The sequence below is a fragment of the Equus caballus genome, chromosome 11 (assembly GCF_041296265.1).
Source record: "Equus caballus isolate H_3958 breed thoroughbred chromosome 11, TB-T2T, whole genome shotgun sequence".
Taxonomy (NCBI): Eukaryota; Metazoa; Chordata; class Mammalia; order Perissodactyla; family Equidae; genus Equus; species Equus caballus.
The window spans coordinates 23,479,734-23,505,523 of NC_091694.1; the positions used below are offsets into that span (position 1 = coordinate 23,479,734).

The following is a 25,790-nucleotide window of genomic DNA, read 5'->3' on the forward strand; positions in this document are numbered from 1 at the left end:
CCCGCCGTGCTCTCGCCCTCATGCCCCGACGGGCCCCCCCCAACAATAAGACCCGCGCGCTGGGCTCGCCCCCTCCGTGCCGCGCGCCCCGCTGCTAGGGCCGCCCGGCCGCCGCACAGCCCGGGCCCGGCGGGGGAGGCGCCGAGTGGCACATCGCGGGCGCCCGCCCGCCCCGCGCCGCCCCGCGCCGCCCGCTCACGCGCCGCCCCCCCGGCCTCCCTGCCCGGCCGCGGCCGCCATGGCCGCGCGCCTCCGCTCGCTCGCTCCCGGCCCGCCCGCCGCCCGCCGCCGGGTAAAGTCTTAGGTTCAGGGAACAAAAGCCTGGCTTGGTAGGGAGCTTTTCGCTCGCTCGCTCCGCGCTGATTTTCCCTTTCTTTTTCTTTCTATGGCTGTGGGTTGGCGCTCCTGAGCCCTTCCTCTGCCTGCCCTTCCGTCTCGGTCCCGGGTCTCCGATTCTCCCTCCAGCCCCCTCCGCCCAGGTCTTCGTCTCTGCGTCTGTTCCTCAACCCCATAGAAACTCGGAGATGGAGACCATGGAAGGGGCGCTAGAAGGAGCAGGAGCGACGCGGGCCGCTCGCCCCTCCGTGTCCGGGGGGCTATTGGGATGGCCCCTCGTGGGCTCTTTCCTCGGAGGCCCCTCTGACGGGTACACATACGCACATTTGTTCATTCAACAAACATTTGTTGAATGCTGACTACGTACAGCCGCTGGGCTAGAGCAATGAACACAACAGGTATTCCTGCCCTCGGGGAGCTTCCGGTCCAGCTCACAGACACACGCAAGCGCGCACAGGGACTCAGAACCCTCAGAGGCACACGGAGGCGTTCACAGACACACAGACTCACTCCTAGCCTCATCCATCCACACCACCTTACCCTCCCAGAGTGACACAAACCCCAGGTCCAGCCCCACAGGCGCGCTTAGAGACTCCCGCGAGTTAGAGACCCACGACTACGGAAGTGCTCACGAACAACACGGTTACACTTGACCTCTATGCACACACACAAACACACGACACAAACTCACACACAGCGCCCCAAAAGATTAAATTCCCTGAAATTGGGTCTGGAGAAGAAGTGAGGGGGCGTCAGCCCGAAGGCTTCATCCCCAAGACCGGTGCGTGTAAGAGGGACGAAATCTGACCCTCCTACTTCCTAAAGGGGGGTGGACGCCCGCAGGGACCAAAGGTCACACTCTCTCAGCGGGTGGTGGGGTGGCGGAGGGGAGAAAGCAGCCCTGGGGGCTTCAGCGACACTTCAAAGACCTTACGGCCGGGAACGCTTCCTGCGGGGGAGGGGCAGGCTGAGAGGAGAGGGGAAGATCCGCGGGGGGACTGAGGGTGGAGGAGGCTGCCCCTCCTTCGGCGCAATGCCCCCCTGGCCGACTCTTCCGTCGGGACCGCCTCCTTTTCACCAGCACCTGTTCAACCGGAACATCAAGGGCCGGAGCCCGCCGCCACCCCTCCCCTCGCGTCTATTTAGTACCTTTCATCCCGGAAGGGGGGGTGAATCCCCGCCCAGGAGGGGGGAATAGGGCGGGGGAGAACTTGTCCTTGACCTGGTCTGTGGCATCAGGGATTTGCTCCCTTAATCCCAGCGAGGCTGGAGTTTGGGGAGGTCGGGGATGCTAAATTCTGGGCTGCAGCCCCCACCTCCCCTCGTTCCTGCAGGGACACGGGAATCCCAGAGGGCTGTCAGGACGAAGAGGCTCCATCTAAACGGGCCGGGGTCGGGGGCGGCCTGTCTCTGCCACTGCCGTGCCCGGGCGAGGGCGCCGACAGCCAGGGGTTCGCCGGGGGCCGGTCTGCGGACCCGGATCCCCGCAAGGACCGCCACGCGCCCGGATTCTTGGTCTGCTTTGTGAACTTCGCTCTTACGAAAAGTTAAACAAGACAAAGACGAGAAGTCTCACTTAGGAGGGTCTAACGAATTACCTTTACAGACAAGAATAAAACTTCAAGAAAATTAAACGCAAAAATGTCAGCCCTAGCCATGCGCCAGTTTCGGAATATTTGAATATTTGTTTTCGGGACCAACCGCGGCCGAAGTGCCCGAAATTTCGGGTTTCGCCGGACGAGGGTGACTGGAAGGCCCGTCGGTCCGTGCGTCCAGGGGTGGGCGACTTGGGAACTGGGGCCGAGGAGCCTTAGTCTCGGGTCCTCATCCCGAACGGGTGCACCGCCTGAAGGTTGCGGGATGAACGCGCGACGATACTTGTGCGTGTAGTAAGTGTGTTAGAAACATTGTTTCGTTTAATCCTCCCCACAACCCTTTGGAAGTGGATGTTAATATCCCCATTTTGTAGGCGGTACAACCGAGGTTCGGCAGATGACGTGACTTGCCCAAAGTCACACAGCCTGATAGCGGCAGAGCTGGGATTTGAATCCGGTCTGTCCTCCGCTAGGGCTGGGGCTCCGCCACCACGTGTTTGTCGAATGCCTGTGTCGAACTGAGATGTCCGCCCATCGCAAAAGTTCCCTTCTGAGGTCTGGGGAAACCCGGTGCCCCGCGGGCTGGGCTGGATTCGCGGCGCGTACTCCGGGGCTGAGCTGTCAAGCTCATTTTCCATCTTCCAATATCTTCCTGAGCACCTACTATGTGTCTGTCTACACAAAAAGAGCAAGAACAGGACTCGGCAAACCAGTGGTTCAAGCTCATCGTGTTCTTCTTGGCGTAACTGAGCCCTGATTTGGGGTGTCACGCTGAGCCTGGCTGTGCAGTTTTCGGCGAGTGACTTCACCTCTCAGAGGCTCAGTTTATCCCTCTTAAATGGGGCATTAACTCCCTCTGGCAAGGGCTGTAGTGAAGATCTAACGAAAGTCCTGTTGTCAAGCGCTAAGGCACACAGTAGGCGCTCAATCTCTGCTGGTCCTCTCTCCGCCCCTCTCAGCTTGCCAGGGCTGGGCATTCCCGCTCTCGCTTCCCGCCTCCGGCATCCTCGCCCGTCTCACGCGTCCCGCGCCTAAGGGACTGGGGCAGAGAGGACCAAACAGAAAATTATTTCCGCCCGCTCGGCCCGCCCCGCCCCGCCCCGCCCCGCCCCGCCCCGCCCCGCCCGTCCCCGGAGCCAGAAGGGGATTGTGGGGCCGCCGCGGCCGCCGCCGGAGCCGAGCGGGGCGGAAGCGCGCGTGGCGCAGCTGCTCGGGCCCGACCGCGCCTGCCCCCGCACCTCCCGGCCCGGGACTGCGGGCTGTGGTCGGGGCGGTCCCGAGGCCCGCGGCTGCCGGGCGCGCTTCCACGAAGCCTGGCTCGCCGGTTCCCGGAACCGAGCGGGGGAGGCTGAAGAGTGTTGAGGTTTCGCTTCTGCTAGCCGGCTCGGCGCTTGGTTTCGCCGGTCTCGGGGGCTGGGGGCGCGCGTTCCCCGTTAGAAAGCCCCAGGCTCCGGGAAAGGACTGCGCCGGCGCCCGCGGGTGTGTGTTTCGTATGCGTCTTGTTTGCATACCGCTTTCTCCCCCGAAAGCAAAGCTTTCTGACCTTGGGGGCGTTCAGAGAGGTTAAGTTACTTTCCCGAGGTGACCCAGCCGGTCCGAAGCTTCAGGTGGTTTACCTGCCGGGTAGGAGAGCCTGGCGTGGACAAACAGAAAGAGAGGGCGCTAGAGTCAGGAAGACATGGGTTCGAGACCCAGCCTAGCCGCTTACTGGCTTTGACTGTGGGTTAGGAATGCTTTATCTGGGACCCTCCATTTCCCCATCTCAGAATGTGATTGGTAGTACCAGTCTCAGAGTTGATGAGAGCAGTGACACTGTCAGGTGCCGGCACAGCGGAGGGTGATTTCCCCGTCAAAGGTTATGACTGTGCCGTGCTCTCCCCAGTAACCTGGTGGGGGTGCCAGGGTGAGTGTAGGGTTCTTTCCTAAGTCAGACATCCTGTGCAAGAGGGATAGAGGCTCGATTTAAAGAGGAACTGGTGGGAGGAGGGGATTTCCCAGGCATTAGGGGGCCAGTCGTGGTGATTATTGTAAATAGTGACTCTGCTCCGGTGGGAGGTTTGGCTTTTCACATCTTTGTACAGGGAGAGCACAGTACTTAGTGTCAAATCCTGCCTCTGCCATTAGCTAGCAGTGTGACCCAGACTCTTGCTGTCTCAGTTTGCCAATCTGTGAAATGGGAATAATTGGATCCCCCTCCTCCAATCTTCAGGGCTTTGGCAACTCCAGCCAATCAAGGTCCTGGCAGGTGCTTTAAGAGCTATGAGTGAGCCCAGGTAGTCCCTTTGACCATGTGAGGGCATAAGGGACTTCCTTTAGGGAGTTAAGATGGGTAGGAAGGGAAGAGGTTCATGAGATGAGGTAGCCACCTGCACAAACTTTTTCCAGAGCTACCTGGAGTCTAGTCCCAGCCCCACCCCTATCCAGCTGTGCGACCTTGGGTAAAGCAGTTGCCTACTCTGGCATTTGGCTGGGTGACTGGACCTTGAAAATCCCCTTGGAGTTAACATTTTGTGATTGATGACTCTGCTCCTGGGGAAGTTTCCAGGCTAAGAGATGACAGATGAATAGCACATTTGCCCTGCTGGGTTCCTCTTTTCCCCCGGTTCCTCCTGAAGTCTAATCTTCATTCCTCCTGTTATGGTTGCCTTCAGGACAGAAGTTGAGAAAGTTGTATTATTCAGTTTTTCAGCGAACACCTCATTGAGTCCTCTGGGTAGGCCTTAGGAGATACACAGCACCGGGATGGTGGGAGTGACGGACATATAAAGAAATAAGGGCTGTGATCGTGCTGAGAACAGTGCTGACACAGGCAGGCAGGAAGGAACTGTGTTTATGGAGTCGGGGAAGGCCTGAGCTGGGACCAAGTGGGTGAAGGAGGGTTTGCAGGCAGATAAGGGGCAGAAGAGCATTCCAGGCAGGGGGAACAGCGTGTTCAAGGGCACAAAGGTAGGAAACAGCAAAATGTGTATTGAAGTTGTGCATGTGGCAACTGCATGGTTGCACGTGTGGTAGGAGAGCAGGAGGGGGGTTAGAGGAGTGGCCTTAAGGCAAAAACCAGATTAAGGAGACCTTGCATATTTTGCTGAGGAATTTGGAATTAGTCGTGAGAGCAGTGGGGATACACTAGGGGCTTTTAAGTAAGGAGTACATGGTCAAATCTGCACATCGGTTGTCAAGTGTGGGATTGGTTAGGGTAGAGGGGAGGCTAGAGGTTGGGAAATTCATTAGGACAGCAATTCTCAACCTTTAAAGTGTGTGTGAATCCCCTGGAGGTCTTGTTAAAATGCAGATTCTGATTCAGTGGGTCTGGGGTGGCAGTCTGAGATCCAGCATTTTTAACCTGTTCCCAGGTGATGCTGTGTTGCTGGTCCAAAGAGAACACTTGAATAGTGAGTGGTAGGAGACTTGTATGGGTCCAGATGAGAGATGAGGGTTTGACTCTGGCAGAAGCAGAGGGAATGAGAGGAGGGCCAGGTATGAGAGTCTTAAAACCAGGACTCAGACTGTTTGGCAAGGCAAGACTGATGGGATGACTCCCAGAGCTGCAGCCTTGGGGGGATTTGGTGGAGGGGATGTGGCTGTCAACTCACCAGTAGAACCCAGGAGTAGGGATGGGGGTGCGGAGCTGGTGAGGAACTCCTTTAGACATGCCGATGTCCAGTGACTGTGACACATGGGGTGGTGATGCTCAGTAGGCAGTCGATTGTTTGGGTCTGGATCAGCAGAGAGTCTCAACTGGAGAGACCCAGAAGGCTGTCCAGAAAAGCAGGAGAGTTCACGTCATGGAAGTCAGAGAGGCACATTTAAGGAGGAAGTGATGCCAGGGTCACATGCCATTGAGAGGTCAAGGGAAGAAAGAGTTATGCAAGGAAGAGGTCCCTGGTGACCTCAGCCCGGAAAGTTCCCGGCACTAGAGGGGGTGGAGGCCAACCGCAGTGGGTCAAGCAGGGACTGCAAGATGAGAAGGGAGGAAATAGTGGAGAACAGCGCTAGGGGGGATGGGAGGGTCAGGAGGCGAGGATGGATACCTCTGGTGGTGGTGATGGTGGTGATGACAACAGCAGTGATAAGGGCAACAGGTCGCTTTTAACGAGAGCTGATGTGCCAGACATTATGCTAAGCATCTAACATGCCCCTTGCAACAACACTGAGATAGGTTCTGTCCTTGTTCCCATTTTAAGGGAAGGAAACAAGCTCTGAGCACAAAGAGCACACAGCCAGTAGGTGTAGAAGCAGAATTTGAACGGTGCTTCTACCCATGAAGTCCGTCTAAATTATCAGCACGGGGGCTGTTCCGGGGCTGGTTCAGAACTCTCCCCAAGCCTCTCTCTATCTGTGACACTACTACGAGTTTGCCGTCGTTGATTTCATCCACCCCTGTTTGCTGACTGCTACTGTGTGCCAGATCAGGGGCCAGGCACTGGGGCTGCAGAAAGGATCAAAGGAGGTTGCAGCCTTGCAGGCGCTCGGGGTGGAGAGGAGCGACTGGCTGGTGGGCAGGTGAACCATGCCATGCTGTTGATATGTGTTGTAATGGGGGATGGACCACGTACAGAGGGAGGCCTGCAGAAGGAGCTCCAGCATCTGCCTGGGGAAGTAGGGCGAGGCTTCTTGGAGGAGGCAGGGTCTGAGCTATGACAGGAGTTTGCTGGGTAGCCAGGCGAGGAAGAGCATCACAGCTGAGGACCAGCAAGTGGACACGCTATTGTGAGAGCCCTGCTGTGTTCAGCGGGTACAAGTGTTCAGTGAAGGAGGAATGGAAAGTTGGGGGTGGGAGGGAAGAGAACATGAGAGCAGATAGGAGGGAAGGGATCAGGGCGCCTCACACATGGCCCAGACTTGACCCAGGAGCGTGAGGTCCCATGGATGATGCTGAGCAGATGCACATGTTGCAAAGTTCACTGTGGCCATAGCAGAGTTGGCGGTCAGAAAGGTTAAGGCAGAAGACGGAGTGACTTCTGGTGGTCAGAGGGGTTAAGGCGGAAGATGGAGTGACTTCTGGTGGTTAGAGGGGTTAAGGCGGAAGATGGAGTGACTTCTGAAATTATCGCCAAGTACTAGAACATAAGTTCCATAGGGCAGTGATTTTTGTGTGTTGTGTTCACTCAAGGACCTGGATTGGCGTCTGGCACATGGTAGGTAGACAGTTAATGTTGAATGAATGGATGGATGAATGTTTGAAGGTCTCTGGAAGTGAGGAGGCGGACCTGGACTGGAGTGTCAGCGGGGATGGAGAGAGGGCATGTGTAGGGGTGAAGTTGAGAGGAGGGGTGATTGACAGCTGGCGGTGATGGAGTGGGAGGGTGACTTCCAGGTTTCTGCCTTAAACAACTGGACTCCTGAAGGAGGGAGGAGGAGCAGGGTTGGAGACAGTTGTTGAGTTCAGGTTGGGCCTTGCTGAATTTGAGGTCCAGTGGACCATCCCAGAAGACAGTTGGATATATATATCACTTTAAAAATTGTAAAAGGCTTTTGAAGCATGTGCAATGTTCTGTGTACCTCTTCTGCTGTATCCCTGATACTCTGAAAAAATATTCAGAGGTATCTTTGAGCGTTGTCAGCAATAGATGGTAACTGAAGCCCTGACGCATGTGAGGTCACGCTGGGAGGCTGTGCAGGTGCAGAGAGCAGAAGAACAAGGCCAGAGGCCCAGGGGACACTGGCATTTAAGAGGGGGAGGAAAGGAGAGAAGCTAGGCAAGGAGGATGAGAAGGAGTGTCCAGAGATGGAGGAGGAACCCCAGAGAAAGGGGTGTCAGGGAAACCAGGGAGCAGAGAGGAAGGAGGGAGGGAGTGGCCCGCAGGGCAAGTGTCTCAGAGAGAGGCGACTGGTCCAGCATGGTGGAAGGGGAGGCGGTGGATTCCTTGAGGTGGGGAGACAGTGTGAATTAGACAACCTTCCTTGGGGCTGGGCTGTGAGCTGGAGGGAGACAGGACAGCAGAAGGGGAGGATGCAAGGTCCGGGAGGCGTGGCCTGCAGTTTACCAGACAGACTCAGGCACCTGGACTTGGGCTGACCAGAGGGGGCACTCTGCTTCTCCCAGAGAGAAGGGAGGAAGTGAAGGATGGGGACAGATAATGTGTGTGTGTAGGATTTTCTGCTTGATAGCATGTATTTTCCCTTTCTAGAAAATTTTTTCAGTTCTCTTCATTTTTTCCCCAGTTTTATTGAGATATAATTGACATAAAACACTATATTAGTTTAAGATGTACAACATACTGATTTGATAAATGTATATATTGTGATGTGATTACCACAAGAAGTTTAGTTAACATCTGTCACTCTATTTTTTTAAATAAATTTTGTCATAGTATAATTTACATAATAAATGCACTTTTTTTTTGGCTGAGGAAGATTAGCCCTCAGCTAATCTGTGCCAGTCTTCCTCTATTTTGTATGTGGGTTGGCGCCACAGCATGGCTTGATATATGTTGCAGGTCTGCACCCGAGATCTGAACCCGTGAGCCCAGGCCGCAGAAGGAGAGTGTGCAGAGCTTTTAACCACTTGGCCACGGGGCCGGCCCCTAAAATGCACACATTTTAAGTGTACAAGTGATGACTTTTGACAAATGTGTACAGCCATGTAACCACCACCCCAATACAGAATATTGCCGTCTCCCCAGAAAGTTCCTTCATGTCCCATGGCAATCATTCCCCCAGCCTCAGGCCACACTTACCTTATTTCTATCACTATAGATCATGACAGATTTGTTTTGCTGGTTCTAGAGCTTTCTAAAAGTGGAATCTTACAATATGTGCTCTTTTGTGTTTGGCTTCTCTCGCTCGGCACTGTATTTTCTTTCTGAAACAGGAAGCAAAACCATTGCTGAGTTTGGGACTCAGGTGGAAAGCAGGAGAGGGGGCCACTCAGGGCTGGGGGACAGCAAGTGAGCAGTGGCCCCCAATTGTGACCTGCAGCAGAAGCAGAGCAAGTAGCCGCGTGGATTTGGGTTCAGGTATGAGGCTGTGCTCAGAGAGCTGAGGATTCTGGGATGCAGCAGACCTTGGTCACAGCAGGGGCAGGGCCAGGCCTGGGGGCTGAAGTGGTGTGAAGATGAGCCTGGCCTCAGGTGGACGTGGGAGGCCTAAGGATGATGGCGGAGTTGGGATTCAAAATCCTGGAGTTGGGCTTGACACGTCCCACTTTCCTGCTGTCAGCCTGGCCACCTCTTTTGCCAAAACATCTCTGGGATCCTTCTCTCTGTTCCTTGACCCTGGCCCGGGCCCTCAGTACCTTGAGCTTGAACGTCTGCTTTCCTAGGCCAAGCCTTGGCTGGGACCGTCTCTCCTCCCTCTTGTGGGGTCTCTTTATCCTGATCTGCAACCTCTCCCTCACCTGCCTCTTTCCCCTCAGCCTCCAAATGGGCTCAGGCCACTTCTCTCCAAAAGGCCACCCCCTTGGCCTTGTCTCTGGGTCCCTCTGTCTCCCATCCCTGCTCTGCTCGTCCATCAGGAGACCACAGGTGCAGTCTCCACATGCCCAACTCCTCTTTACTCTCTGGCTCCCCCTCATCCCCACTGAAACTTTGCTGCCAAAGACTACTACCAACCACTTGTCCTGGATGTTTTCTGGAGTTTTTGGCTGTCCAGTGTCCCCCTTCCTATTTCAGGGGAATGCCCCATAGGGTCATCTACCCTAGAACTTTCCATCTACCCTCACGTCCCCACCCCTACCCAACTGCTTCACCCACACCCTTCTCCATCTCAAATGATGACAGAGTCTTTCTAGTTGTTCAGTCCCCAAACCTGGAATCATTTCTTTCTTTTTTTTTTTTTTGGTAAGGAACATTGGCCCCAGATGAACATCTATTGTCAATCTTCCTCTCTTTGTTTTTTGGTTTGTCCCCAAGGGCCCCCAGTACCTAATTGTATATTCTAGTTGTAGGTCTTTCTGGTTGTGGTATGTGGGACGCTCCCTCAGCATGGCTTGATGAGCGGTGTGATGTTTGTGCCCAGGATGTGAACGAGCGAACCCAGAACCGCCGAAGCGGAGTGCTCAAACTTAACCACTCGGCCATGGGGGTCGGCCCCCTGGAATCATTTCTGATTCCTCTCCCATGTCCGCTCTGTCAGCAAATCCTGCCAGTTCTACCTCACAATAACCACAGAATCTGAGGACTTCCCACGGTCTCCGCCATCATTCTCTCCCCTGGATTATTGTGGTAGCCTCCATCCTTGTCCTTGCCACCTAGTCCCTACACAGTGGCCAGAGTGATCCCATTCAACTGGGAGATGATCAGGTCACTCCTGAGCTCCAAGTCCTCCAGGAGTTCCCACTGTGCTCAGAGGGGAGCCCACATCCTTATAGGGGCCTGCAAGGTCCCCTACAGTCTGCTGCCCCACCCCCTTGGCCCCATCCCCCTCTTCCCTGTGCTCACCTGCTGCAGCGGTGGCGCCGGCCTCCTTGCTGTTTCCTGTGCACACCGGCAGGCTCCTGCCTTCTCCATTAGGCTCTCCTTGACTGCCTCGCCTTGCAGCCCGTGCCCCCCACCACTCCTGATCTTCCTCCTACTTTCTCTTTGTCCTCAACCTTCTACATTAGCCACATATTTCTCTCTGTGGTTTGTCATCAGTCTTTCCCCTCTAATGTCAGTGCCAGGAAGACAAGGATCTCTGTGGATTTGGTTGCTGTATTCAAATGCCTAGACCTGTGCCGGGCACATCCTGGGTGCTCAGTGAATATTTACTGAAAGAACTGAAGGAGGGAGTTCTGAGCCTCTGTCTTCGTCCCTGGGCACTGAGCTATGGGCACATGATCCAATCCTCGCCCATCTGATGCCTTCATGCTCTGCTCTAAGGAGCAAGTGAGCAGAACAGAGGCTGGTGGGGGTCCGTCTTGATGGCAGGCGTTGCTCCTGGTGTGCGGAGTGGGGGTGGGGTACCATGTCCTGTGCCTGTTCTTGCTGAGAGACAGCTGTGCTTTTTGCTTCTTAGGCTCCACCTCCAGGTGATCCTTTGTGTTCTCTGTTTTTGCTAAGAAGCCAGAGTCGGTTTCTCAGACCCCTGACGGGTTCATTCAGAATTGCTAAGGCCAGTAGCTGATCAGTCATTGTCCCACTTAACCTCCCCGTGGCATTAGATTCCCGTGACCACCCTGCCCGGCTCACTGTCCCACATTTCTCAGCCGCCTTTGCTGGGGTCCTTTCCCCCTGCCCATCCCACAGGGGTCTTCTGGATCCACATGACTTTCCCTGGAAAAGCTTATCTACGCCTGTGCCCATAGCCGCACCTTGACCCGTGTGCCCGTGGCTTGACCCTGACTGCTCTCCAGTCCCAGATCTCCTGTCGCAGGTCTCCTGGCATTACACTCATTAGAACTGGCTCCCGGGAACTGAGAGCAAGATGGAACTTGACATCTCCCATCCCCGGACCCACCCCTTGTCTTGTAACCTCAGTCAGTAACCTCCGCTTTCTCCTGAGATGAAAACCTGAGGGTCCTTCTCAACCTTTTCTCTCCCTCACGCTGAATCAGCCACCAAGTCCCGTAAAATCGACCTTATCAACACCTCTGAAATCGACATGCTTCCCCACTTCCCCTAAATACAGCCCTTTTTCAGCATCCTTCTTGCTGAGCTAGGCAGCTGCCTCCCAACTGACCTCTCATCTCCCTTCTTCCTTGTCCCTGCTCCCTCCACGTGGCTCCTGGAACCAATCTCTGGAGCATACTCCTGCTGGGCACAGAATGTGCAGGTTCCAGGAACCCACCTTCAGGCAGATCCCTGTCCAAGGGGAGCCCACACCCCCAAGTCCCAGAGACAGACAGACTCTAGCTGGGAGAACAGACATCCCACCCACCTCCTGACTTCAGTCTCTGGCCCACTGAGCTGAGAGAGACCGCACAGCTCCAGGTTCACACTCACCCTCTGAGGCTCACAGGAAACAGCCCTCATCAGAATGAATGGAAGAGAGTCCTTGCTGTGAATGAAATGCCAATGAGGAATAACTTAAGCTAATTATCGAGTCATGCCGGAAGCCAAATTATAGACATTGTCATGTTATAAACACCATTTCTCATGAGAGCGGCTTGGAGACATCTGGGCAGCTAGGAGCCTGGCTCATTATTTTCCCCTCCAACCTGCTTCTCTCAGGTGTTCCACCATGGACGTGCAGGAAGCCTCCGCTTCAGCCATGGCTCCTGGATCTCCCCTCCCCCTGGCCAGTTGCTTACAAGTGCTGCTGATTCTCCCTCAGACACCTGTCCAACCTGTGGTCACTGCCTTCCTTAGGTCTTCCCCATCAGAGCCTCCATTTTCCTCATCTGTAAAATAGCATTTTTCTTTTAAGCACAGTGAAGTTTTCATGTTGATCAAGTATGCCAAATGCATAGTGTAGAGCTGGGTTCAGGCTGAGCATTCGGAAATGCTAGTTTCCTACTCCCTTCATGTGGCCCAAGTTTGATCACCTGACTTCCTTTGCTTAAAAGTGGTCCATAATCCCCTTTCCTACAGGACAAAGTCCAAATTTCTCATCAAGGCATTCAGCCCTTTGAGTTCTGGTTCCTGGCCACCATCCTCACCACTGTTAGCCACACTGACCTTCACTCCTTTATTAAAAACACAATCATTCCAAGGTTATCATCCCACAGATTACCTGTTGGCCCCAAAAGAAGAAAATGCAACTTCTCAAAAAGGGATCACCTGTCACCAATGGGACCTACTGGTCAACATTCCATCACTGAGAGTGGAGCTCAGGCACTGAGGACTCCCCAGCATCATGCAGCATGAGGGAGGGAGTGTCACCCATGGAGAGTTTTTGCCCGTATAGTCAACCTGAATCTAATCAAGCCTGTAGATCTAATTTCCAGTTTACAGGAAATACAGGATAAACAACACCACCAGGAAGCAATCAGAGAAATCGAGAAGGTGGGGCATGATGTCTGTAATTTACTTAAAGTACTTTAGCAATCCAACAACTTGATGGCATGGGGGGGGGGACACCACAAAGTTATTTGAGATTTAAATGAGACTTAAGAGACATAATTCAATGCAATGTGTGGACCTTATTTAGATCCTAGTTGGAACAAACCAAATGCAAAACCAGCATTTTGGGGGACAGTTAGGGAAATTTGAATATGGTCTGGGTATTAGATGATATTAAGGAATTATTGTTAATTTTGTAAGATGTGATCGTAATATTGTAGTAAGAAAACTTCCCAAAGTATTTAGGGGTGAACTGCCATGCAAACTCTAAATCATTTAAAATATTTCCCCCAAATGAATAAATATACTAAAATGTTAATAATTATTACCATAATTACCCATCTAGGTAATGGGTATGTGGGGGTTCATTTTACTATTTTCTACTTCTCTTTTGGTTTGAAACGTGCATAATAAAGAAGATTTTTAAAAATGTATTTGAGTGCCCCCTATGTGTACAGCTATGGGCTAAGGCAAAATCTAATGTGGTCCTTGTCCCCATGAAGCACAGAATGTGGTAGGGGAGAGGTGAATGATCAGTTAATCACACTAACGAATAGTGACAGGCAGATGAAAATGCTCTGAAGGAAAGTTATCCAGTTCTTGAGGCGGGATAATGATGAAGGCTGACCTGGTCACAGTCTGGAGGGGTAGGGAGAGGTTATCTTCGAGGAAGGAATGAGTCAGTGGAACTCTTGATAGGAGCAGGTGTTGGCCAGGCACAGGAGAAGGGAGGTGGGGAGAAGTTTACAGTCAGAAGGAACAAGGGCCAGCCCGTGGCCTAGTGGTTAAGTTTGGCGCACTCTGCTATGGTGGTCTGGGTTCTTTTCCCGGGTGCAAACCTATACCATTCATTGGCGGTGATGCTGTGGTGGTGACTCACAAAACAGAGGAAGATTGGCACAGATGTTAGCTCAGGGAAAATCTTCCTCAGCAAAAAAAAAGGAACATCTTCCTCAGCAAAAGAAAGAAAGAAAGAAAGAAACAACATGTGCTAAGGGGGAGTGAGGGCTTGTTGTTTCGTCACTAAAGAGTGGCTGATGGGAGAGAGGACAGGAAAGGGGAGGTGGAAGGTGAGGGAACCCACCGGCCCTCTCCAGGAGGACCTGTGGGTGGGGTTATCAGGCTTAGGTAACCCTACATGTGAGCCAAGTTAATGATTTCGCTTTCATCATGAAAGCAATGGGAAGCCATTAAAAGGTTTTGAGCAGGGGTAACACAATCCAATTTGTGGCTTAGATAACTGGTGTCTATGTAGAGAGCATGGCAGGATGTAGGGGTGCTGCCGGCGCGAGTCAGATGGAGGTGGGAATAAGCAGACATGGGTGTATGATGTGACTTGCTGAGGTGTTGGCTCAGCGGTGCCACGATGACGCCTAGGTTTCTGGCTGTGGAAGTGGGTGGATGGAGGAACCATATATCGGGACATGTTTCCCTGGAAGCAGAAGGTGTGGCAGAGGCAGATCGCTGATGATTTGAGACAAGTTGAGTTTGCAGGGGTCTTGAAATGCCTGAGGTAGAGGCTGAGTGGGCACTGGCGGTCTTGGTCAGAGCTGAGAGGAAAGCTTCCGTTGGCCGGATGATAATTGCAGAGCGAGCACAGACGAGTGTACAGAGAGAGAAGAGAGACGTTCTGGACCGAGCCTTGAGGAACCCCGACGTTTGGGCTGAGGAGGGGAGAGTGAGCCTGCGCTGAAGACCAAGAGAGAGCAGCTGGTGAGGCAGGAGGACACTAGGAAAGCGCAGTGCCCAAAGGGCGAGGGACTGGAAAGTTCCTGGAAAGAGGAAGTGGCCAGTCACGTGGGATGCTGTTGAGAGGTCGAGATGGAGGGCTGACAAGAGCCTGCCAGTTTTGATGCGATGGAGGCCAATGGGACCTCAGCAGGAGCTATTTTGGTGGCGGGTGGGGGTGGAAGCAGATGGAAGCGGGTTGAGGAGTAAGTGGGAAGTGAGAAAAGGAAGACAGTGTGCAGACAGTTCCTGGGGGAAGTTTGGCTGTGAAGGGATGGAGAGAGGGATGGGGCTAGAGCCTGTGTGGTCAGGAGAAGAGTTGACTTTTTAATGGGAGAGACACGCTGATGGGAGTGGCTCTGCAAGAGAGATAAGGGCTGACTCTGAGCAGGAGGATGGCACAGGACCAATGCCAGGGCATCCCTCTACTTAACAGGAGGGAAAGACGTTGGTGGCTGGTAGTTGGTGGCACACAGGACGGGCACTTGCCTGCCTCTGTTCCTTGCCCATACTGTTTCCTCACTGGAATTCTCTCATGCCTCCTTTGCGTATCCCTGCTCATCCTTTAGATGATGGAAGTGGAAGATTACCGGCTCTGAAAAGACTTCCCTCCTCTACCATTCCAAGGGTGGCCATCCCTCTATTGCTCCTTCTCAAATTAGCCTGTAATGTGCATCTCCCTCATTGCCTCTGAGTCCCCAGGGCCTGGCCCAGGGCTTGCTACAGGTGGGTGCTCAGTGACTGCGGAGTGAGTAGATGAATGAACTACCTACAGACGTGTGGAGGGAGAATAGCAGGAGGAGGGCAAACCTGGAGTAATTCCTGGGGGGATGTGGAGCAGGGATGGGATGAGGGAAGAAATAGGAGGAGGGGAAAATGCTAAGCTACTGCCCAGAGCACTTGCATTTATCAAGGGCTTTTGTGGACCAGGTGCTAAATGTATGGTTTCTCATTTAATCCTCACGATATCCCCAGAAGGAATATTGTCTGCTTGTATATTACCTGGCTCACCCTATTTTACTAGAATGTAAACTTGTGGGAGGGTTGTCTGTCTGGTCACCACTGTGCCTTGAGCACTCGATAGGCATTTAGACAGGGGTGCCAGACAAAACACAGGGTGTCCTGTTAAATTTGGATTACAAAGAAACAACAAATATTTTTTTTAATAAGTAAGTTCTGTATTTTTGTGCTAAATTTGGCAATCCCGTATATAGTAGATGCTTAATAAATATTGTTAAATAAACATTGCTTGATTAGATGACACCGTGGGGATGCAATCAGTAAATTCCCGACTGTGGGAAATCTAGATAACAGTCTGGTACCTTCAATGAATACGTTGGAAGGAGAAAATAAAAAGAGATAAAGGAGGAATTTATAGATTAAAAGAGAGTTGAGACATATCAACCACTTGAAATCCTTCTTTGGATCCTAATTCAAAGAAACTAAACAAATTGTAAAGAAAAAATATTATAAGATAATTAGAAATTTGAACACTGATTGGCTATTTGATGATTTTAATGGATAAAAATTCTTTCTAGGTTTGATAATAGCATTGGGGTTATGTTTATTTTTCAAGAGTCCTTATCTTGGAGCTGAAATATGTACTGGAATATTTAGGGATAAAATTATATGATGTCTGGGATTTGCTTCAAGATAATATAGGGTGTGTTCTATATTTGAATTGTGGTTACATGGGTGTATTCATTTGTGAAAACTATTTGAACTGTACATTAAAAATGCACATTTTATTGTGTGTAAGTCATACCTGAATAAAATTGATTTTTTTCCCCAATGGGAGTAGGGGAGGAAGTGGGTGGGGGCAAGGGTAAAACAAGGTTGGCCACAAGGTGGTAAGTGTTGACGCTGGGTGTTGGGTACATGCAGGTTCATTATATACCCCTCTGTTTACTTTTGTGTAGGTTTGAAATTTTCCATAATCAAACATTTTGCGATTGCATGCAGACACTATTCCTATTTTAGAGACGAGGAAACTCCAGCAGAGGTTAAGTAACTTGCCCCCAAATCACACAACTGGTAAAAGGATGAGTCTGGAATATGAACAGACCCATCTGAGTCCAGAACTTAAGCTATTAACTGTAGGTGCAAATTTCCAGAGGGTGTAGAGCAAAGTGTGGGTGTTGGCTGGGGGGTGATGCAGCCCTACTGGGATGGAATAGAATCTGACTTAGGGAATTCTGGAAGCAAGATGAGCAAAAATGTTAGCCACAGCGTGGTGGGGTAAGAAATGGCTTCCTTCTTAGGTTCATTGTTATGGTGTAGACTTATGGTCATGAGTGTGGATCATGAGTGTGGACTCAGGACCCTGCTCCCTGGGTTTGAGTCCTGGCTCTGACACTTGCTAGCAGTGTGACCTTGGGCAAGTCACTTAAAATCTCTGTCCCTCAATTTCCTCATTTATAACATGGACATTCATAGGAATGTCAAATGATATAGCCAGTATGGAAAATAGTGTGGCAGTTTCTTAAAAAGTTGAACCTAAATTTACCATATGACCTGGTGGTTCCACTCTAACATGAAAACATATGTCCATACAAAGACTTGTATGCCACTGTTTATAACAGTATTATTTGTAATAACCGAAAAGTGGAAACAACCCAAACGTGATTGGATAAACAAAATTCGGTGTGTCCATACCATGGGATACTCCTCAGCAATAGAAAGAAACAGACTACTAATAGGGGCTGCAACCTGGGTAAATCTCAAAAAATTAGGCTTTTGTGAAAGAAGTCAGATGCAAAAGAGCACATATGGTAGATTCCATTTTTATGACATGGCCAGAAAAGAGAGATCTATAGAGACAGAAAGTAGACTAGTCACCTGGGGCTGGGGGTGGGAACAGGATGTTACTACAAGTGGCCATGAGGGTTCTCTTAGGAAATTTTCTGAAACTGGATTATGGTGATGGTTGTATAACTCTGTAAATTTACTAAAAATCATTGAATTGGACACTTAAAATGGGTAATGTATGTTATGTAAAATTTCTTTAAAAACAAAAGTATCTCATAGAATTGTTATGGGGATTAATAACATACAGTGCTTAGAACAGAGACTGGAATGCAGTCAGTGCTGTAGAAGTTATTATTATTGGGCTGGATGTCTGGGGCCGGTTCCCTGCTGTGTCTTCTCACAGGGAAAGGGCAACCGGGCAGGTCCCCTGCTCCCAAATCCGCAAACACAGGCCTTTGGGTGAGACCGAGATGGGCCACGAAGGGGAAGGGCTGGCTTCCAGGTCCCTCGGGGGCCTTCCTATCCTTTATTCCGGAGATGTCAGATGGGACCCAGCATCCAGCCTCGGCTCTCTTTTTCTGCTCTGAAGAGAAGGGGCTCCGGACAAGGGTGTTTCCTCCTCATCCCACAGGCTGAGAACGGAATCCAGTGCCCTCTACTGTAGGCAACAGGAATTGCATCAGCTGAACCAGCCGGCTCATCACATTTCCACCCTCCTGACGATGTTGTGAGGACGCTACTGTTGTCTCCTTTTTCATGATGGGGACATTGAGACCCAGAATGTCTAGGTGACCTTCCCAGGGTTGCACAGCTGGCACCCTCAGCCCAAGCTCTCTGAAAAAGGAGGCTCGATGACTCCACGTCTTTTCGGCTGGAGAGTTACTCACACTCATTCCAAATGTTTGTAGAGCACTTCCAGGTCTACAAAAGGCTTTGCCTTCCTGGCTGTATCCTGGGGTGTCCGATTCCAGGAAGAGGAAGAAGGGAAAGTGGAGATGGAGGGGATTCCTCCTCCAGGGAAGGACTCTCAATAGTAAAGATTCCCAATAAAGCCCCTAAACTCAGATTTGGGGGACTGGTAGCTTTTGGAGTGGGAGAAGCAGGAGGCCATTGATCTACACTGTTATATAAGTGTCATTCATTTTTTTTTTTCACACCGAAAAATTTCTTGAGTGTTCTCTCCTTGTGTCAACACTGTGCTAGGTGCAGGAATGAAAATATGAATGAGACTCTAGGGGATAAAAGGAGTTTCCCAGTCCAGGTTCCCTCAGGTGGGGCCAAGACCTCACCCCAGGCATCTCAGCTGCTAAGTAGGGCTGGTGTTGGCTGGAACTGAAGCAATGCCCCTCTGCCCCACAAGCAAAAGAAATCTGGCACTACTGTCTCAGAATAAGTGTTCTCAGCACTGTCGACCAGAAGAGACAGCTGTGAAGATCATCATCCTTCTAGAACTTCCCCCTGTGTGTGTGTGTGTGTAGGGAGGGGCCAGGGCTCTTGGGGCACTCAGGAACCCTGGAGTCTAGACTGGCAGGACCCCAGGGTCCCCCCTCATGACAACTTCCCTGAAGACTTCAGCAGAAGATGCTAGGGGGTGTGTTGAGCAATAGAACACCACACTCCTTGTTCCTCAAGTCTTAGCCCCACCTTGGGGGCTTTACCTCGGGCCTCTGCAAAAGGGAGGTAGGGGAGGCAGACCTTCTGGGTCCCTTTCCTCCCAAATATTATTTGATGAAATGTAGGAAAACAATGCTTCTGTTGTCACCACCAGGAGCGCCAGGAAGCAAGCTGCATCATTTGTCCCCTAACAGAAACCCTCTCTTACCCTGGCCCCAGAATGAGACATTTGTCTCTGTGACCCTCCCTCCCCACACACACCCCCTTACTCCATGTACTCATACCAATGTCTCTTTATATTTCTGGGGATGGGAGGCAGTCATATTCCAATAACCTGATTTTTATCAAGAGAGAAATATTCTGGGGATTCATTGACTTACCAATATTTACTGAGCATCTATTATGTCGGGCACCGTTCTAGGCAGTGGGGATGCAGTAGTGATTAAGACAAAATTCTCATCAGCTCATCTCCAGACTAATGGGAGAGACGGACAATAAAGAATACATTCACAGACTTCTGTGTAACAGTAAGCTCTACAGAAACTAAAGGAGGGTAAGGAAAGAGAACGTGTTGCAGGGAGGCTGTCCTCCATTATCAGGATTTTTAGTGGGAATTCACTTTTTCTTTCCTTTACTCTCCTTGGGGGAGATAAGAGTGAGGGTCTGTGTGTCCCCTCCTCTGGCCTCCTCAACCCATTTTGGCAGCTCAGGCCTCAGAGGGCAGAGTCTTGGGATTCAGGGTGGCTACACAGCTAGCCCTGCAGAATTTGGTTAAGGGGCCACTTAGAAACTGCATTAGAGAAATGGAAGCAGGTACCGAGAGAGTCTATTTATCGTCTTCCGTGGGCGTAATAATACTCCTCCTCCGAGTTTATTTTTTCCTTTGTTCATCTTGCACACACCCAATTCCTAACTACTCATTCGACTTTTTTTGAGTCCACTGTGTGCCAGGCACTGTTCTGGGGACAGGAACAGAGAGGTAGGGAACATTCTCTGCCTGCAGGAGTCCCTGCCGTGCAAAGCTTGCAAACCACCATCGCCTCATTTCACCTTTTCCATCAACATTGTTTCTGAGATTCATCTACCTTGATTCACGTAGCCTCAAAAGGTAGATAGGAACAATCCCATTTTACAGATTCGAAAACCGTGACTGCTAAGGGAAAAAACAATTGCTTTGCGACGACTGCACACCAAGACGCCACCGGGCCACGTGCAGCCGCGCATTTCGCCCCTCACGATCCCACCCGCGCGCTCTCCGTCCTCGCCCCGTCCCAGCCGCCGCCGCGCCGGGTCCACGTGTGTGTGTCTGTGTGCGGAATGGGGACGGGGGCGGTGCCGCCGGAGGGGTGGGGTCCGGGCTAACGTCACAGGCAGTGCTGCCCAATCAGCGGCGGGCTCGCGGCCCCGGCGCTGGTATTGGGGCAGCGAGGGGGCAGTTCTCTATAACGCGGTCTCCGGGAGCCAGCGGGGAAGAAAGAAGCCGAGCGGGCGGAAGGCGCCCTCCCCGCCGCCTGGGCCCGGGCACCGGGTGCCGGGCCCGGGGTCCTTCCCGCCTCCCGCGGCCGCCGGCCGCTTTGTTTCCCCAGCCTCTGCGCTCCGGGCTACTCGAGAGGGGCTCCCGCCGGGGCTGCGCAGGGAAAGCGGCGGCAGGAAGGGCGGCCGACCGCGCCGGGACTCGCAGGGACCCAGGAGTCCGGCCGCCGGGAGGGCCGCGTGACGAGATCGAGGAGGGAGCCAGAGCTCCGCGGCCCAGGGGTGCGGGCCGGGGGCGCCCGTGAGCAGAGACCTCCCCGTCGAGGGGGGGCGATGTTCCCCTCGCCCGTGGGCTCTTCGGGCAGCCAGGGCATCCCGCCGCTGGGACCAGGGCCCCCGCAGTGGGCACCCCCCCGGGCGGTTCCATGGAGACTCTGTGCCCCGCTCCCCGCCTCGCAGTGCCGGCGTCCCCGCGAGGGTCGCCCTGCTCCCCTACACCCCGGAAGCCGCGTCGGGGGACCCAGGAGTTCTCTCCGCTGTGCCTGCGTGCCCTTGCCTTCTGCGCCCTTGCCAAACCCCGGGCGTCCTCTATGGGCCTGGGGCCTGGGGAGCTGGCGCCGCGGGCCCCGGTGCTGCTGGGCCCTCGCGACCCCCTGTGCACCGGCAGCTGGTCCCCGGATGGCCTGAAGCACCTCGCGGGACAGGCCGGGCGGTCCAGCGATTCAAACTGCCCGGCCGGCCAGGATGCCGACGCCGCCGTGTGCCGGGGCCGCGGCGAGGAGGAAGAGGGCGGAGGCAGTTTCCCGCACTTCGGCGCTCGCTCCGGCGTAGCTCCCGGCCGCTGCCCGGCGCCCCGGCGCCCTCGGGAATCTCCTACCAGCTCCGCCTCGGCTCCACCTAGGCCAGCCCCGGCTCTCGACTCCCAGCCTGGCCCCGCCGCCAGCCCGCATCAGGAGCCCGCTTCCCGGCCTCCGCCGCCACCTGCGGGCCTCGCCACTGAGCCCGCGGATCCCGGGCCCGCGTCGGAGCCGCCCCCGCCGGGCCAGACGGCCGCGGTCGATGAAAACTCCCCGCAGGCCGCCCCCGAGGCACCAGCCGCCAGCCCCTCGACGGCCAGCGGAGCTCCGGCCGCGCCCGGCGATCTCCGCCAGGAACATTTCGATCGTCTGATCCGCCGGTCGAAACTTTGGTGTTACGCGAAGGGCTTCGCCCTCGACACTCCGAGTTTGCGCCGGGGCCCCGAGCGGCCGCCAGCAAAAGGGCCCAACCGAGGAGCCGCCAAGAAACGCCGGCGGTCGGCGCCCCCCCATCGCAGCGCGCAGCCCCGCCGCCCAGCGCCGACGCTCCCCACCGCGAGCACCTTCAGCCTCCTCGACTGCTTCCCCTGCCCCCCGGCACTAGTGGTGGGCGAGGACGGAGACTTAGGGCCGGCATCCTCACTTCGCCTCCAGGGAGACTCTAAGCCCCCGCCTGCCCACCCGCTCTGGAGGTGGCAGATAGGGGGGCCTGCTGTCCCTGAGCCCCCCGGCCTCAAATTCTGGGGGATCAACTTGGAGGAACTCTGAGCGCGAGACCTCTTCTGCCAAGGGAGGAAAAGTTGGGGCCACAGCCAAACTGCGGGCTTGAGGGTCGAGCCTCGCTTCTCACATCTGCCTGTCCCCTCTATGGCTTACGGCCTGTGGTCAGAGGGACCTCAAATGACAGTGATCTTCAAGCACCTAACTGGTTGAAGTGACACCCCCTCCCCCTCATCCTCATCCTTTGGAGACGAGCCAAAGGCTGGAGTCAGGAGAAGGCTTAACCGAAAAAGGCTTAATGACATAGATTCCAGCCCCTCCCCTCTTCCATCTCGGATCTCTGGGGGCAGGGCCTTCACCCCAGGGGGAGCAAAGGAGGCTACCGCTCAAAGACAAGAAAAAAAAGAGGGAGAGAGACCTTGGTGATGGACAAACCGGTTGTTTCTGTGGGCGAGCCTGGGGATGAGGGGGCTGTGGTGGGGGTGGGGAGGTGATTGGCAGCTCCCTGGGGGCATCCCCCACCCCCACCATCAGGCTTTTAACCCTTCACTCCCCTCAGGCCTTCCCTAGATCTCCAAGCACCACCGCAGCGTTCACGGAGGAGGAGACAGCTTGGGCAAGGGGAAGATCACCCCCTTCCTGTTCTTTCCCAGGGCCCCCCAATTCAGGTGACCCCTAATGAGCGAGGTCTTCAGTCTCAGCCACCAACTCTTCCCTTTTGTCCAGTTTTGGAGTTACCCTCTTCAATTTTCCCTGTTTGCTTTCAGTTTATAACGTCTGATGGGTAAAAGAGGACTCCCTCCCCGCCCCCATAAATCAGCCCCCTCCTCTAGTTTACTCCCGGTACTAGGAGGGGCAGGGCTGAGGGCCTTCCTCCCCTCCAAAAGTGCAAACTTTGCCTGGGGAAGGGGCCAGAGACGTCCCAGGGAAAGTAATGGAAGGTGGAAGAAATCAATAAAATCAGACCAAACAAGCTGCCTTTCGAGGTCCTCTCCACCGATTTGTGGATGGGAGGGGGTGGAGGTTGAGGGAAGGCCTGGGTCCGTTCTTGGGACACCCAAAGACACTCAGCCCCCTTACCGGGTAGAGACAAGCTGCTTTTTGTGAAGGGGTAAATGAAAGGGCTCTTGGTCCAGGCACGAGGTCCAGTGGGGTTTGAAGGGGCAAAGTTTGGGTTTGGATGGGAACTGGGCAGAGGTACCTTCAGCTTCCCTCCCTAACTTCTGGCATTTCGGGAGTTGTCAGGGACCTGATGGATCCGAAGTGGGCAGGGCCAGGGGATTAGTTTTGAGGTCAGAGGTTCTGTTTTCTAGGGGGGAAGGGAGAGAGAGGCCTGGACCACGCCCTCGGGCTAGGAGGACCCTCTAGAGTCCAGAGGAGTGGAATCGCTTTCTCCTCCACCCAGGTGAGGTCAGGGGAGGTTAGCTCAGAGGGAGATTCCACGCTTAGGTGTGAAGGGGACCCGAGGGTTGTGGCTCTGCCCAACAACTGAGGGACCCAGTGACCCTTCTGCCTACACTAGTGAATAGTGCCCCCTTTTCCCCCAAAACGGGGTGAGGGAGGAGCAATTCCCACATACGATACTGGGGAAGGACTTGTCTCCTTTTCTGTGAAAATGCTTTGTAAAAAGTTGTTATTGTTTGCGTAGAGCAGATTCTTGAGAAAAACTGTCTTGGACCACAAAAGTTTTGTTTTAAAAGCTGTCTCTTTTAATTTTTCCTTCGCTGGGGGTGAGGGTGGGGGTGGGGTGGGTGGGCGTGGGGTGGGCACTGCTCTCTTTCTCCTCAACATCTGGCCTTTATGAACCCTGCTGACCTCCCCTCCCCCCTCCAGCTGTGTTGTGGGGAGGAGGGGGGAGGGCCCAGAGAGTGCCTTCCATTCCTGTGCTTCAGGGGTATCCGTCTTATCTTGCCCCCCAAGAATGGGGGAAGGCAGAGGGAGAGAGCAGATGTGAGGGGTGGGGAGGGCGTCGCGGTGAAGAGAGGGTGATGTTTGCAAGGAGAAATGCAGGCAGGCACAATCCTGTTTTTAAAAAGTTCCTTGCTGTTAATAATGTGGTCCAGGTCAGCTCTGGCCTTTTTGACCAGCCTGGTCGGGATGGCGTGAGCTTGGCTGAAGGAGGAAGGAGTGCTGGGTCATGAAATACTCCTTGTGGACTCTCCTCCCAGGAGTGGGAGGTGATGCCGTTCATTTGGCTTCGCTCCTCTTCCCGTAAGTGAAAGTATTAGCCTTCCACCTGGACGAGGGCTGGGCAGTGAGTTAAAAACACACCTTTTGGCCAGATCTGGAACTTCCCTCCTTGCTGAATGGTTTAATTTGGAGAATCTCAGGGCTGGAAGGGTCCCTAGAAACTTTCTAGTCATTTTACAGAATAGGGAACTGTATTAGTTTCCTGGGGCTGCCGTAAATTGCAACAAATTTGGTGGCTTAAAACAACAGAAATTCATTCTCTCACAATTCTGGAGGCCAGAGGTCTGAAATTAGGGGGTCAGCAGGGCCGTGCTCTCTCCGAAGGCCCGAGGGGAGAATCGCTCCCCTGCCTCTGCCAGCTTCTGGGGGCTCCAGGCGTTCCTTGGCTTGCGGCTGCATCACTCCAGTGTCTGCCTCCACCTTCACGTGCCTTTCTCTTCTTCTGCCTTTTATAAGGACACTTGTCATTGGATTTAGGGCCCACCCAGATAATCCGCATGATCCCGTCTGACAACCTTAATTTAATTGCATTTACGGAGACCCTGGTTCCAAATAAGGTCACATTCCCAGGTTCTGAAGGGAGGGGAGTTAGGATACAGATGTATCTTTTTGGGTGCCACCATTCAGCCCACCACAAAAACTGAGTCCCCGCAAGGAGAAACTTGCCCAGACTTTCTGGGGGAAGGAAGCATGTGCTGCAGTGTGCGGAGTTGGTGTGGGGTGTCACCCATCTTGAGCCAGGGCCACAGGTCTTCCCGAATTGGGGCGCCCTGGGGAAATGCTGGAGTTGGACCCCTTGCTTTTCCCAGGCTGACTCCAAGAATGCTGAGACTCCCCTCCCCTCAACACTCTCTGAACGGGGAGGGAAGCTCTCCCTCCCTCCATCGGGGTCCCCAGCCCCTGCTCCCGGTTTATCGGACTTTCGATTGTCGGTGTGCGTCCTTCCTCCCACCCCTCCCCTCAGAGGCTCTGCCACTGGCCACCGTGTATTTGGCGGGATGTGGAGGTCGAAGGGTCTTAGCTTCTGTCTGGGTCTCTAAGTTCCCTTACTGGGTCATCTCTTCTCCTTTAGTCTCAGAGGGTCTCTCTCCGTGGGCCTCTATCTCTGACAACTCTGGGGCTGGGTGTCTGCCCCTGCTTATCAAGGCTACTTGCACGAACGACCCTGAGCTGAGTGTCTCCTTAAATTTTGTTCCCAAGGCTCCTCGTCTGCCTCACCCTAGTCCAGCCCTGCTTACCATCACCTCCCTCTTCCTGGGAGCCTCAGCCACCCCCACACCCTCTGCCTCTTGCCTCTTAAATCTTTGCGGCTTGACTTCTGCCCCCTGAAACTGCTTTTTCCAGGGTCACTCCTGGCAACTCCCAACCACAAATCCAATGGTTGCCTCCCGGCCGCCCTGACCCCTGGATCTCTCGGTGACCTGTGACACCGCTGGACGCTCACCAAGCTCTCTTATTTCTCTCCCTCAAAGGTGCCTCCTCTTCTGTGCCTCCTCTTCTTCCTCTGTCCTCAGGAAGGTCTAAAAAGAGGGAGCCCGATGATGTCCAGATGGTGTCTACCCTCCGCCCCCACAGCTCCCCTCGTGATTCCCCTTGTCTTCCTCTCCCAAGTCGTCAGCTTGCACCCGCATAGGTAAGTGACTCCCAGTGACTGTCTGTCCCTGCCTCCT

The 25,790-nt window shown here is 53.7% G+C and overlaps 1 protein-coding gene and 2 long non-coding RNA genes across 3 annotated transcripts in view; all 3 read left to right on the forward strand.

Annotated features, from left to right (window-relative positions):
• Window positions 1-25,790, forward strand: part of LOC138916254 (uncharacterized) — a 41,513-nt gene that overhangs the window by 14,495 nt on the left and 1,228 nt on the right. The window contains exon 3 of the long non-coding RNA XR_011423234.1: window positions 25,593-25,753. This is a non-coding gene — a long non-coding RNA (uncharacterized lncRNA). The remainder of the gene's footprint in view (window positions 1-25,592; window positions 25,754-25,790) is intronic.
• LOC111775652 (uncharacterized) lies at window positions 809-1,987 on the forward strand. Its single transcript, XR_002811483.2, has 2 exons — window positions 809-1,117; window positions 1,671-1,987. It is a non-coding gene; the product is annotated as an uncharacterized lncRNA (long non-coding RNA).
• EPOP (elongin BC and polycomb repressive complex 2 associated protein) lies at window positions 20,375-23,629 on the forward strand. The gene has a single exon (XM_014728607.3). The coding sequence runs from the start codon at window positions 20,839-20,841 to the stop codon at window positions 21,976-21,978; it is 1,140 nt and encodes a 379-aa protein (XP_014584093.2). The 5' UTR covers window positions 20,375-20,838; the 3' UTR covers window positions 21,979-23,629.